Source organism: Phalaenopsis equestris, unplaced genomic scaffold (genome assembly GCF_001263595.1).
Source record: "Phalaenopsis equestris unplaced genomic scaffold, ASM126359v1 Scaffold234206, whole genome shotgun sequence".
Classification (NCBI taxonomy): Eukaryota; Viridiplantae; Streptophyta; class Magnoliopsida; order Asparagales; family Orchidaceae; genus Phalaenopsis; species Phalaenopsis equestris.
The window spans coordinates 116,742-132,575 of record NW_018252127.1 but is presented as its reverse complement, the minus strand read 5'-3'; the positions used below and the strand labels follow the sequence as shown (position 1 = coordinate 132,575).

General features: G+C 32.5%; 1 protein-coding gene across 3 annotated transcripts in view; it reads left to right on the top strand.

Annotated features, from left to right (window-relative positions):
- The first annotated feature begins 6,124 nt into the window (after positions 1–6,124).
- The window catches only part of LOC110038866 (protein GLE1), a 48,608-nt gene continuing 38,898 nt past the window's right edge, over positions 6,125–15,834 (top strand). For 2 of the 3 annotated variants that reach the window (XM_020743787.1, XM_020743785.1), the window contains exons 1-6: positions 6,125–6,297; positions 6,756–6,860; positions 6,950–7,108; positions 7,213–7,365; positions 7,534–7,657; positions 8,771–8,919. In XM_020743787.1, the coding sequence (XP_020599446.1) occupies positions 6,859–6,860; positions 6,950–7,108; positions 7,213–7,365; positions 7,534–7,657; positions 8,771–8,919 (587 nt within the window). In that variant the 5' untranslated portion in view covers positions 6,125–6,297; positions 6,756–6,858. The remainder of the gene's footprint in view (positions 6,298–6,755; positions 6,861–6,949; positions 7,109–7,212; positions 7,366–7,533; positions 7,658–8,770; positions 8,920–15,834) is intronic. The other variant, XM_020743786.1, reaches the window with a different exon arrangement.

Below are 15,834 nucleotides of genomic sequence, written 5' to 3'. Positions count from 1 at the left end.
TGACTTCCCATTTGCAATATCAATTCTTCCATTGACAACAAATTATTAAAACCTGGAGAATTATTAAAACCTGGAGAGTAATAAGGTTTATATGTTGGATTTTCTTGATTGTTGGAGTTTCCCAATGGGTTTGCAGTGTTGTTTCCCCATTGTGGACTTGCAGCATTATAATTATTATTACTCCTACTAAAAATTTGGATGATTCTTCCAACCGGGATTATAATAATTGGCATAAAGATTATTTAAACCATTTTTTTATTGCATTTAAGCTGTCATAAGAAGATTGAGATTCTATCATTTGTCCATTGAGTTTTCCTTAAGCACAGGTGATGTCTGAGAATAATTCATTCCATATTGATCTATCTTCTTTGATATAGCAGCTATTTTTGCAGCTAACATAGATATTGCATCAGAATCATGAATACTGGCTACTCTTTTTAGTTTTACCCTTTCAGAGGGCCATTGAAAATTATTAGTAACCATCTCTTCAATTAAAGAGTATGCTTCATTGAATGGTTTTGATATTAATGATCAACCAGCAGCAGCGTCAATTATCGATCTAAGAGATCCAACCAATATATTATAAAAAGTTTGAATTATTAACCAATCTGACAACACATTGAGTGGACACTTTCTAAGGAGATCTTTAAAACTTTCCCATACTTCATAAATTGATTCCCCTTCAAACTGACAAAAAGATGTAATATCATTTCTAAGCTTAGCAGTTTTGAAGGTGAGAAATATTTAAATAAAAATTTTTGTAATAAATCGCCCCAAGTTCTGATAGATCAAGGTGCTAATTAGTTTAACCACATCTTAGCTTTATCCCTTAGTGAAAAAGGAAAAATTCTAAGTATGGCGGCACAATTCGACACTTCATCATATTTAAAAGTAGCACACAATTCTAGAAAACTACAAGATATAAATTAGGATCTTATGTTGGTGTTCTCCCAAACTGATTGTTTTGCACCATTTGGATAATAGTAGGTTTAAGTTTATTGGCAGCTACAACTAGGTTTTGTATACTGAAATGAATTTCATCTACTGTAGGATTAGTATAATCTCTTAAAGATCTCTGACGATGTTCATTTTCATTTTCAGCGTTACTTAAATTGCAAACCATTTTGCTAATATGGACTATCTCATTTTGTTGTTTTAAAATTTTTCTAATTGTTCTTTCTAACTCAGAATCATAAGGTACTAAATTTTCAAATCTTACACTACGCATAAGCAAACACAACAAGTAATTTTAAAATAAACAAACACAGTTAAATAAGAAAATATTCAAACTAAACTATAAACACTCTTTTTTTTAATTTTTTTTAAAAAGGTAAAATAATAGAAATTATAAAATAACTTACTACTAATTTTCATTTCTTCCATGACAATGATGCCAAAAACTTAATGCGGGTGGATTTAGTGTGTTAATTTTGTAAATATTTTTCAATATTACAAAATACACACGACATATATAATAACAAGTATGCAAATTAATCCCAATAAAATAACTTCAATTAAAATAGTTTTATCTTTTAAAAAACTTTAAACTGTCGAATCCCCTTTAAAAATAACGTCAGTATATATATTGCTCAAGTAATAAAGAACTCTAATGAAGTCCTAGATATCGATCTCATAGGGAAGTTAGAAATCCCTATAATAATGTTGTTAAGTTTATAATTTAAAGTAAAATTTTTAAAACTCCATAAAAAGTAAAGTGCAAAGTTTGAATATTAAGTAATAAGTGAATGCTAATTAAAATGCAGTTGAAAGACAAAGTTAACTAAACTAGATGCTAAACTTTCAAAAGTAAATTTACGAAAATTAAAGTAAGTTTTTGTGACGGAAGTTCAAATTTAATAAAACATGCTTCCCCTTTACAATGAGTAAATGGATTGTGAAGAAACTAAAATCATTTGAATATATATATATATATATTCAAATGATTTTATATATATATAAATTGTTTTGTGCCAAATTGGAGCAATCTTATTCTTGACCCTGTTTCGAGTGCATAAAGAACATTGACTAATCCAGAATTTAGTCCATAATTCCGTGGTTAAACCTGGAGAATATCGGCTGCCACTACCCGCCTCCCACTACAGAGCTCCCACTTCTCCCTCACCTGAGAGCTAACAATCTTGCATCAAGTTTTTGATGCGGGTGGATTTAGTGTGTTAATTTTGCAAATATTTTTCAATATTACAAAATACACACGACAGATGAAATAACAAATATGCAAACTAATCCCAACCAAATAACCTTAGTTAAAATAGTTTTATCTTTTAAAAATCTTTAAATTGTTAAAACCCCTTTAAAAATAATGCAAGTATGTGTATCGCTCAAATAATAAATGCCTTTAATGAAGTCCTAGATATCGATCCCATAGGGAAGTTAGAAATGCCTATAAATAAGTTCATATGATTATAATGTAAAGTACATTTCTTAAAACTACACAAAACGTAAAGTGTGAAGTTTGAATATTAAGTAACAAGTAAATGCTGATTAAAATGCAATTGAAAGACAAAAGTTAACTAAACTAGATGCTAAACTTTCAAAAGTAAACTTACAAAAATTAAACTAAGTTTTTGTGACGGAAAGTTCAAATTTAATAAAGCATCATTCCCCTTTACCATCCTTCCCTTTTATAATTAATATATGGATTGTAAAGAAATTAAAATCATTTGAAAATATATATAAAAACTATTTTGTGTCAAATAAGAGTTATCCTATTCTTTATCCTCTTTCGATTGCATAAAGAACATTGACTAATCCAGAATTTGGTCCCTAATTGTGTGGTTAGGTTGGGAGGATACCGACTGTCACTCCATCGCTCTCACTTCTCCCTCACTTGAGGGCTAACAATCTTTAACAATCTTGCATCAGTTTCCAATCAACTGGACCACATTGGAAATTTTAATCTGTCACCTTAAAATCTCCAATTCTGCATCCAACAAAGTATATTTCCCTCTTTATTTGCACTCAACTCCATAGGTAAAACACTTTCCTAAGAAATCAAATGGGATTATCCCCATGTTGTAGAAATCAAAGCCCTTTCGGAACATATGTTTCTCAACACATTTAAATAATTCAATTGGCTATATCAAAAAGTAAATGAAGATCGAAGTTCAAATCATCACAAATTATTGACATTTAAAACCATATAAAACAAAATTAATTCTTCACAAAACTATATCTCAAAGTAGGAGAAGGTTAAAGAAGACTACTCAGAATTCATGAGAAGGATACGATAAAACACGAATTTCATATATAAAAATAAGTTTACAAAACAAAAAGAAATAAAAGACATAGCTTATCTCACAATTCTTCCCAAGAAATTCCCTAGAAGTACTCTCCAAGCCTTTCTCTTCTTACAAGCACTCTCAATTCTCTCTTAGAAGTGTAATGAAGAAGAAATCTCTCACATTCCCTCTCCTCTTACAATCCTTGAAGAAAATCTTCAAGCCCTTGACTTTTTCTCTCTAACTCTCCTTGTGCCTTCACGCCACACCAACTCATGTCCAAAAGCTCTCCTCCTTTTTTAATTCCCAGACTTCCCTCTCCTTTATCAAAGGCCGCCACTCTCAAAAAGAATTTAAAATTCCCCTCAAAATTTTGTCTAAAAGCCAACTCTTTTGAATTCAAAAAATATGTCCATTGATCCAAGAGATATATCCCTTCATAAAAGAACCTTTCAAAGTGTAAGAACCTTTCAAAGTGTCTAGGTGTCTAGAAGCATTAAATCACTCCAAGGGGTGTTTAGAACAAGCGTCTTTAAAAATTCGCGCAAAATTTGTCTCGAACCCCCTTAATTCGCAAAAAGTCATCCCTAACGCATCTGATGCCAATCTGGCGCATCATGCGCCAACTCTCTCTCAAATGGCGCATGTGACGCCAATCTGGCATATCATGCGTCTGTTTGTTGAAGACCACGCAATTCTGGGTTTTAGTGCATCTGGCGCTAATCTGGGGCATCATGTGCCAATCTAGCGCATCTTGCGCCAAAATTTGAAAATTCGCTATTTTGGCTCCAAATTTCATCATTTTTGCTACATTTGCTCAAAATGCCTAAAATTGAAATACTTGCAATAAAAACATGAAAAACCCTTCATTAAAGTGCAATATCACCAAAATTAAGCCTAAAATATATACTTAAAATGACATATTATTTTGGTGTATCATTGACCTACAAAATAATTTTGCAATTGGAACCGCAAACCTCATCATGATAGCCATCTCAACATGTTAGGTGAAGTATTCAATATATTTCATAAATCGCATACTATCTCCTCCAATGAAAGAACACAAACATTTAAAACTACACACTTCCATAGTCAACAAGCAAAAATCATTATGAGCATAAAATAATGTAGGAAAAAGAAACAGATAATGCCTAGCATAACGCCATGTCTCCATAAGAAGAGTAAATACACATTTCCTTAATTACAAAAAAAGTTTATAGATTTTTTTTTCCAAATAATAATAATGAAAATATGGAAGCAAGACTGTGAAAAATAGGAAAAGTAATAATGATAAAATTTCTTTTACCAATGCAAACATTGAACTAAAAGATCCTGCTTCAAAGCAACAACATGCTTAGATGGATCACTACTATAGGAATAGACCTCCCCTTAATTATCTAAAAAAAAAACTAACAAAGATATTAGTTTCCAAAAACCCTATGGCATGCAACTCTCAACAACAGGAAGAATTGAAAAATATATCAGAAAAAAAAAGAAACAAGGTAGGAGAACCAGAAAAGACACGCCCTAAGGATTTTTGACTTTGGCTCATTCGATTCTCACGATTGAAATAAGGCACGAAACCAAATGAAATATGTAGCTAAACGAGAGAGAAGACAAGCGTTAGGGATTTTGGGCTTTCTTTCGAGTTTCGAGGCTGAGGGTTTGGGCTTTCGGCTAGCTAGACCTTCGCAGAATATCATGCTTTGTAGCTTTGCTTGAGACAAAAGGAAGGAGGTGATCAAACAAAAAGGTTACGATACATAGGATTAGGGTTTAAGAGCTTTAGCGGTTTAGCTTTAGGATTTTATAGTACCGACTCGGTACTACCGAGGGTGAGAGGCAAAGGCAATAAAGGGACGATTTTAGCTTTTAGGGCTATTTTTCTAGTTAATATAATTATATTTTCTTTTCTTTTCTTTTAATTATAATAAATTTTTATTAGATTATTTAAAAAAATCCTCATATATATATATATATATATATAATTTTTATTTTGAGCCCAAATGAGTGTAACACGAATGAATAAATTTTTTTTCGTGTTTGGCTCATTTATAAATCAAGCTCAAAAGAATTACTCGTGTTTGACTCACTTGCTTAGCGATGTCGAACATGAGTTGTTCGCGAACAACGAGTCATTTTGACAACCCTAGATAAAAGCCATGTGATAGAGAAAAAAGAGTTCGAAAGAGGTATGAAAACCTTTAAGTTATTAAAATTTGACTACTAAAAAATTTCACTTAATCGTGTTAAACTTTTTAGCGAGAGATGAGATTTAGTAATGTGTACAATTTATTTTTTTAACATAAATTGATTGGCTATAAGTAAAATTTAATTTTATAGAATTTAGTAAATCTTATAAATTTTTATTTAGTAAATTTTGAGATGATTAAATCTAAAAATTGTTTGGTATAAAAGATGTTAAATTCAGTTAAATCAAGAAAAAAATTGTCAATTAATTTTAAAAGATTTAAATTATAAATTTAACACCACATGTCAATAATGCAATTGTTAAGATTAAATAAATTAAATAAAAAATTTTAATATTTATATTTATATTGATAAGTAATTAATTATTTACAAATAATGATTTATGAGAATTTTCTAAATTATTCATTATTCAATATTTTAATATTCATTAATTATTTATCGATAAATTATTTACTAATGTACTAAAATTTAGTAAATTTTATTAAACTATTTAAATACTAAGTTATAATTTAAATTCTACTAATTATGAATTAGTCTGTCAAGATTATATTAATTATAGATAAATTTATCAAATTATAAATAATGTAGATTAACATACTATTTAAATAGTAATTAGTAATCAATTAAATTGACTAAAATTCGTGTAATTAAAATTATATTAACACCTCAACGCAACATCGGTTCCCCATCGCCGCCCTCTCATTTGCTGCCGGAATCCCTCGCCGACCTTCAGCCTTCCCCGCTCCTGCCCCAATCCCTCGCCAGGCAACGACGGTATTGCGGTGCACGAAAACCTCCAAAAATCCCAAAATTCACGTCTTTCTCCCCTGTCCGCTCCGCAATGCAGGTAAGTCTACATCCCCACCCTCTTTCGCGCACTTCATTTTTGAGCAAATCCCTTAAATCCACCTTCCAAAGGGGTTTACTACATCCTGGATTTAAGGCAATACTTAGGAGAAGCTGAATTTAGTTACTGCTGTTTACCAAATCCCGCAACCTAGCTGGCAACCGATTGTTTTTTCGCAAAAAGTTTTTTTTCCCCCTTGCTTGTTTAAGCTGCGAGGAATGAGCATAAGTGAGACGAGATTTAGAGGGGTAAACGTGGGAATGCGGTGCTTTATAGGTTATTTCAATAATGCTGATGACTCTGAAATGTTAATGTGCTAGGATGTGAACGTTTGGGATGATTCTGTGGGGATTCTTTTACATGAGTATCATTTTGTGTTATAAATGTCTTATGAGATTCTTGTAAATTTGATATGTGCTAACAATTATAATTTTGTTTTTTTTTATTGCTGTTTTCAGCGCATTTCTAGCTCCTGTCATGTCATTGCAGGTTAGAAAGAGGGAGAAAAAACTTAGATAAATACGGTGACAGAACCATAGTCATTGAAGTCACAATTCAGCAATGTAAGCCGCACATCTCTGTTCCTTGAGAATAATTTTATTATCATCTACTTTCATCGGTTTCATAATTACCTACTACTTTTTTCTTGCAGGGGATATGTTAAATTAGAAATCCGATGCCCAAAGAATGTGGCTATAGTAACTTCAGCTGATCCAGATCCTGTTTGGACTTTGGATGATCTTTTATCAGAGCTGAATTCCTTGGAGCTGCAACATGGAGCTCGTATTTCAGTTTCATCTCCTCCGAAGAAGTCCGTTTTGACTTATGAATGTCCCAACTATTAATTTGCAGTCCCTTTGCTTGTTATTGTATTTTTTGACCTAGCTTACAATATATGATTTAGCTTTATTTCAGGTCTAAAATGAAAGAAATGGCTAATGGGAGTAATAAACCTTTTGTTATGCGCATTACTGATGATGATGTCTACGAATCAGAAAGTGAGGATGAAAGTACTGATCAAAGGCTAATTACTGGAACAAGATTTGCTTTCCCTGATGATTACTTTAGGTATGCCCTGAGTCCTTTCTAAACATTGAATACATTAAGAAAGATGTTTGGATTATCCCATGCATGCAAACATATTACGAAAGTTATATTTGTGTATATGCTAGCATGTTTGTGTGTTTTTGTATGTATATGCATTTTTTAAGTTTTTCTCTATCTTATATATTTTAGTGAGTCTGATGAATTTGATGATGAAATGCATGAGAAATCGACTCCATCTCGTCTCATGCAAAAGAAAAGCATAGAAGAAGGGGCACTTTTTGAGCTTGAAAGTGATCATCAACTTATGGTTAAGGTGCGTTTGATAATTCAGAAAAATTGATTGATTCTGCCATTTTAGCTTCTGTGGAACTTGTTTTTCTCAGCTTTGGTTATTCTGTCATTGGCCATACTAAGTTTATTTATGTTGCTTCTCGAATTTCTTTTCGCTTCATCCTTAATAAATGAATTATTTTTGGTATTGTACCTTGATATTTTCTAGGCACATTTAGTTGGCACGTCTCTGAAAATTTTGTGCTCCTAAGTCATGCATATTGCTAAAAGTTCCTTGATTAATTACCCTTGTCAAATGAAAATAATATTTTACTAAAATTTTTTGAAGATGATTAGGGACACATACAAGTTAAAAAAAAAATAGATTTCTTGTTTTTTCACCTGTAATTATAAAATTTATTTTGTGATTTATTGGTAATATTCTTTATGAATGATGTTTATTGTGCCCAGATATTTAGATTTATCCATTTGCATATGCATGTTCATGTTTATTAGACTCATGAATTAGTATGCATGCATAAATGCTTATATGTGTGGGCTATATGTGAATTCATGTTCGCTCATGTGCCGTTTAATAACATAGGGACTTGCTTCTCGTTTCATTATATAGCTATGCTTGCTTATGGATTACTTATATATGTTTTCAACAAAATCTTACGCCTCAATAAAGTAATAGCATCTCTATTAGGCATCACAGCATATAAAAAAAGATACTACCCCATGAATATCATGCACCTCTGAATGCTCTTTCTTTTTTGGGTACTTGACAATTAAGACGAGTAACCGTGACCTTCAGTTCTTTTAGCAGTTAGAACTACTAATAATTATCAAGCTCAAAAACAAAAAAGACGTTTTGTCCAAGTACAACCAAAGATACACACCGCTTCAGTTATTGAAAACTATTCCTTTACTTTGGACTGTTTTGCTAACATATGGCCACCGTAATGATATTATTCATCAGTAAGTTACTTTATCGCCATGCATAACTGTTTTATGCAAAAAATCACCTTGGTAAGTAATTGATAATGGTGTTTTTTATTGTTCCAGTTTCTTTCATTTCAATGGCATATGCATGGTGCATGGATTGGTTGCGTGTATATGGCTAACACAATTGCTCTTTTGTTTTTAACTATAGGAGCAACTTAGGAGCAAGTTGTCTTCTTTGGAGTTGTCTCAGAAAATTGAGAGCGAGAACTCATCTTTTGCCATGCGCCGCCTTGAGAAACAAGCTGAAGCAAGACAGGAATTGGATAGAAGACTTGATAAACAGTATCAAAGAAAGATGTATGCTTTCTCTCAATTTGCTTTTTTTTTTAACAAAACACTGTAAATACTTGATGCTAATTGAAGCAATGTCAAGAAAACTTTGTTCAAAAGTTGTGGGAATCTTTAATTTTTAGGTTAGTTAGTCTTATAATTGTGAGAACATGTGGCTAGCAACCATTGTTCAGTTATTGAAAGTTTTCAACAACATTCAACAATAGTTTGATTGGCATTTTTTCAAGGCAGTAGCCAGTTAGGCTTTGGAAGCTGCATGCATGCGTGACAGAAATGGCAATTCCAATGACAACCTCTCTTTTGAAGGAATGATGGGGCAAACAATTCGAGAATTGATATCTTTGGAGCTGAAGGATATTTTGATTTTAAGGAACTCAGACATACATTGAAGTTCAAGTGAAGAAATTGATTGGTTTACATGAAGATACTAATCTTCTAGAGAATTGGAATATTGTAATCTATTAATTTTGAATGAAAATTAGTTGATCAGCTGAGGCTGTTGCATGGATAAGCGTGCATCCAATTGTGCAAGTAGTGACTTAGGCAATCACTATGTAATACTTGGTATGAGGGACAGATGAAGAAAAGGGTGATTTTATGGTTGCATTTATGTAATTCTCCTGAGACTTTGTTTATTAAAATAATGAGTTTACCATATTTTATTGCATTGCTCATTATCTTGATTATGATTTTATAGGCGTAGCTCTCCTCTTGATAGTGCTTGTGGTTACAGTGAAGAAAGATATATTTTGTCATATTCTTACTATATGCTTTTTTATGATCTACCTACAATGAACTACTTGCCAAAGCATTAATATCTTATCAAATTATTATAATGTTCTGTTCTATTGTGTGCGCACATGATATATTTTGAGGATCTGTCACCAGTGGAAGTGTTTTTTATGTTCCAATTATTTGTGTTTATGCCTATGCTAGTGGACTTTCTGTTTGCCAAGGGAGCCCCAATTCTGATCCTTTCAGAGTTACTTCCAACCTTCTAAATGAGATTTCTAGTGCATCTTGTAGGATCTACCATCCATCAACTCGTTTTAAGTATCATCTGTGTTTAATAAATTTTTGATGAATTGCGCTCCTAACTTTTGCTTTAATGATATGATTGCTGGTGTTAGAGTAGAGGTGATTGATTACACTATTTTATTTTTGTTATAGTTATTTTAGACATTTACTATTGATTTTTTTTTATAATGAGGTCCCAACTTGATTAAGAAAATTCAATGATGATAATGAGACAAAGTTAACTTTGTCATAAACGTGGAGTCCTTTGAATCCAACAATGAAACTTGAAGAAGAGAACTGGTGGGATCATACTTTTGTATTTTATTTTATCTATTTCCTTCTCCATTTCACTTTCCCTTAATTATTCTACATCAATAACTTCTCAGGAAATTTTGAAATCTTGTGGACAGCTCACTTAAAATTGCTTAAAATTTAGACTAGATTTTTTTTCTTTACTTCATAACTTGACACTACAAAAAAATTCTTTCTGGTTGTTTCAACTATCATCAATTAATTACTTCATAATTTAACATATGAAGACTTTGTAAAACTATTTAAATAAGGCATCATTGTTTGTGAGTACTTGTTGATTACAGCTCATATAATATAACTTTTTAGAGGGCTGGTTAGGTTGCTGTTTAAGGTTCTTAAAACCCACTAAAAATTAGTAATTTTGTGATTGACTGTGATAGCTCCCCATTTGCTTTATATTGACTTAACTCATAGTTTATGGTTTTAAAACTAAATTACAGTAGAATAAAAAATTTGGCCTCATTTTAATAAAAGGAAGATTCCCGTTCAATGGTCTTTGCAACCACAACCACGATCATAATTTTTATGCTGTTATGGTAAAAAACATTTTTTTTTAGTCCAAGTATAAGCAAAGTGGCTTGTTTTTTATGTTCTAGGGAAAACATTACTATTAAATAGTGACAAAATTTTAAACAAAAATTAATGAAAATGAGAGAAAAACACAGTAGATATTATAAATATAAGATACAAGCTTATTTGGTTCAGTGGTATCAACCTATATGAACAATTGCGCAAACGTTAAATATACGAAGGATTTCTCTTTGTACAAAGTTAAAGATTAGGATGGAGATACCAATTTTCTTATGTCAATTTCTGAGAATTTTTTCACTTGCTATTTAGGTAAATGTTAAATGTATAAAAGATGTTTCTATTGCTATTACTCTCTTTTTCTCTTAGATACAAAAGTTTCTGTCTGTTATGACTTGAAGTTTCAATCCTTGATGGAGCAAAAATTAACAACTGTTTCTTCTTGAGAAGTAGAAATTATCCCTCTTGTAAGCACTTGAAAAATCTTCTCTTCTCTCTCAGCTGACTACCTCTCTCCCTTCTCTCGATATTTTCTACTATTTGGTTGTGGTTTTGTGATGTCAAATGTTTTTTATTTTCTTAGTCTCTTTTATAATGACAAAAGGCATTATTTTGGAGACAAAATAATCAACAATTTTTTCTTTTCTTTAACTTGAACAAAAAGTCTCGCAAGAATTAACCATCTATAAAAATTTCTATACATTATTTGCAACATATAGGATATCTCAATCATATTTCATAAAGATTTAATTGGTGATAGTCTAGATTCTATAATTTTAAAAATATCTTATTTATAGACCGTTGTTTTTTATAATAGTGGTTAGTGTTTTACTACCTCTTCTTGTGCAATCTCCTAATTATTCTTCATGAAGAGTAACTAATGTTTCATGAAACCTTAATTTTTATCAGTAACACTTCCATGAGCATATTATTAGGATTTTAACAATCATTAGATCACCAACTTCAAGCAAATTACAAATGCTGTAGCACTTGATTTTATGTATGTTACCTTGGATTAGCGCACTCTAGCTCTCACAAAAGAGTGCAATATCTTTTTGTGACCATTTAAGTTCTATGAGGAAGCTTTTGAGCCAAGTCATCTCATTGTTAGTGCTACTATTTTATAAAGTTGTGAGATCCAATTAATATTAGTATCATCTGCGGTGTAGATTTATTGGGTTGTACTTTTTGCATTTAGGCATTGTCCTTGAGCCAAACCATTATAGTTCCATAAATTTAAGTCAATTCTTTTAAACCTAAGAGAATTGTTTGTATTTTTTAAATAGCACAATGTCTACATCTTAACTTCTAGTATAGTTTTTCTTCATTGCACATGTACTTGTTAATTATTTCCACGTTTTTGTAATTTATGGTCTTGGGCAAATTATTGTATACATCAGAGATTTAATAATAGTTGAGGAATCAAAAACCTTCATCTTGTGCTTCTTTTATCTTCAATTTTTTGGAACAATTTGAAGTTTCTAGTGGGTGCATAGTTATGGTCTTTGCTTTTGTCATACTAAACATTTCTAACACCTTTTTACTGTGCTTTGTTTAAGCAGCACATAAGATTTTTTTTTATAGGTTGAACAAAGCCGTTGGGTTATGCTATTTATACTTCTTCCTTTAGGCTATTATGGAGGGCTGTTGTTTTAACATTTTTTATTTATTTAAGGCTTAGATCCTCTTTTTAAAGTTAGTTTAACTACAAGAGCTAATATCTTTGTAAAGTATATGTCTTCTTTCTATTGAAAATTCTTTATAACAAGTTTTGCCTTGCTTCTCTTACTTGTCCGTTCTTTCTTCATTTTGTATATCCATTTTCTTAAGACCTTATCTTTTAGTAACTTGGTGAGTATTTAATAAGATTATTTCTCTCTCTTTTTTTAGGGCAATTTTTCACTTAATATAATTCTTTACAGGTGTGATATTTTTTCATGGCATTTAGGCTCTACTAAATATGCAAGTAACATGTAATAAGAGAAGGAGAATGACATATAGTTGACTTGTGTGCTCTTTGTGGTCTTATGATTTAGTTCAAGTGAGTATTGGTTGCTCTTAAGTTTCTCGTGATCGTTCTGGATTTTTGCTTTAATTTAACTTGCTTTGATGTGAAGTTTTCTTTTATCGTAGAGCTTGATCTGTCTTTGTATAGCGCAAGTTCACAACTATTATTTTCTACTAACTGTAATTCTTTTATCCTAGTATCCAAAATATTTAATAGAACTCAAATCTATCATATATCCAATGAATTAGCGCTCTTTAGATTTTGGGTTAAGCTTTCCTTTAGTAATGTGATCACATAAATATAAGATAGGTAGCTATAAATTCTTAAGTGTGGCAAAGATTCCACCTTGCATGTCTCTATACGTGTTTCTAAAGCTCAAAGTTGAGAACGAATAGTAGTCCTCGGTTGATCAAATGTGATGGGCTCATTGCCTCTGCTCAAAAGGCTTTATGATGATCTTCATACATTCTCATGTTTCATTCTCATGTTTCTTACACTTTCATTGCGAGCTCTCTTCATCTTTAAACTATTCAGTTTTATTATGGAGTTTCTAGGACTGATCTCTCCATATAAATCCGTGAACAATGCAATTGTTTTTTTAATTTTGTGGATTCATACTCAACATTTTTTTATTATAGACACTTGATTTTGTTTTCTGTTTTATTCTCGATCAGGTCTTCTTTTTGTGAAAATATCGTTTTTATTTTTTTATCAAATAAATTCATTCTTTCTTAATGTTATCATCTAAACTTCAAATTTGGCATGTAAAATTTTTGGATTTTTCTATCACATTTGTCTAGCTCTCGATCCATAGATTTGAATTTGCCTTTGCATATTGGTGGCTTTTATGGATCTTGCCTTATTTCACTAAGATAACGATGTGGAATGTCTTATTTACCTGTTCTGGTTTGGTCCGAAGTTTCTGAGGGCCAGCCGGAGTGTTTTCTTTTTAAGAATGGGCTCACTTCTAGTTATTTAGGAATAAATATTTACCTTTGTTGGTGTTTAAGGTTTATTTTTTCTATCATGTCTTTCTGGAACGCCATCGGCATCTCCTCCCTCTACGGGCTATATCTTAAGTGGTGCTCTTACTATATCTTGATATTTAAGTGGTGTTTATTCTTCCTATATGCTTCCCCCATTTTGTTTCGACATAGCTCCCACATCCCCTTCATCGTTGGCTTGTTGTTGTCGCCCAAAAAAATTTAAAACTTGTTGTTTTCAGCGTTCAATCTGTCGTTGCTGCCTAGCAGCCTCCTTGACACCACTCTAGAGGTCTGAACCTTAATCAGTACCACATACATCCTATTCCCTAGTATTTTTCATTGTTATTTGTTTCAGTTTATTATATTTTTGGCTTCTTTATAATTATTAGTGTTTGTGTTGTGTTTCTTCTCACCTTATTTCTATCTCGATTCCTGTACTATTTGGTATTAAAGCGAGTCTAACCCTAGCTCCCTCCTAGGGTTACCAAAATTCTCCATCTACTGTAGAGAGAGTTGTCGGTGGATTTGTTGGTGGAGCGTACTATAGCCATATATTTAGGAGACCTAAAACTAACCATCAACAACATTGTCTAGCTACAACCTTATGGTCATTGAGTGATGTTCTTTCCTTGACGTTGAATGCGGAGAGACAACTGGAGGTATAAATAGGAGCACACCTGAGGGAGGTGTGAAGACTTGTTAGAGGGATGACGAAGCCTGAGCAGACCCAATACAGTTCCAACCCGGAAGTGCTTCAGGTGCCATGTATATGGACACATCGCCTCTGATTTCCCTACTAGTAGAATTTCTTTCACCGAGCAGGGTGCAATAGAGGAAATGAGCGAAGAGGAAAAGAAAAGCAGGGTGAAGAGTATCAATTCCTCGGACATAAGGTTTTGATGTTAGTTGTAAGAGGAACTCTGTAAACTGAACCAATGAGGGATCGTTCTTGATTGAAATATAGCATCTTCACACTAAGTTTATTGTGAGAGGGCAGGCATACAGTCTTATCATTGATGGAGGGAGTTGTGGAAATATGGTCTTTACTCTTATGGTGAAGAATTTGTACTTGACTGCTGATAAGAATTCTCAACCCTATTATTTGAACTTGTTGGTGGAATGCGAGATGCATGAATCAACGATGTTTTATAGAGTTTTTTATTAGGGACCAACCGCAGGATCAGGTATGGTATAATGTTGTGCTCTTGGATGTCTGTCACATTCTGTTAAGAAGACCATGATAGTTTGATCGCAAAATTCATCGTGATGGGTTCAAGAACAACTACTCATTCACGAAGGAGGGGAAGCACATGGTTCCTTTGCCCATCAAGGAGCCTGGAGCTAACAAACACGTTGAAAATGAGACTATGGTCCCACATGCCACCTTTCTACAATCATTGTGGAAGGCATTAGTGGTGATGGCCATAGTCATCCTAAAGGGGATTGAGGATGAGACTAAGTTACTAAAGATGATACAACCACTACCAGCGGACTTTTAGGATATGATGACTGACAACTTACTTGAGAAACTACTACCACTTAGAGATGTTCAACATGCTATGTAGAATTTATCTCTTGATCGGTGTTGCCTGACATACCTGCTTACAAATTGAGCCTTGCGAGTATGGGGAGTTGCAACCACCAGTCCATGTGTTGTTCCTACTTTGATGGTGCCTAAGAAGGATTGTTGGTGGAGGATGTGTATTGCATAGCCGAGCTATCAATCACATCACAATCAATTATATATTTCTTATATCTTTGATGATTTACTTGATCAGTTGCATGGAGCTATCATCTTTTCTAAGATTGACCTGTGTAGTGGATATCACCAGATCAGGATGAGGCTAGGGGATGAATGGAAGACTACCATTAAGAACAAAGATGAATTGTATGAGTGGACAATCAATGCCATTTGAATTGTCCAATGCACCTAACAATTTCATGAGGCTAATGAATTGGATATTCCGGGCTTACATTGGAAAGTACATAGTAGTGTACTTTGATGACATCATAGTTTATAACATATTTGAGGAATAGTTGCTGCATTTGAGGATAGCTTTTGACGCTCTT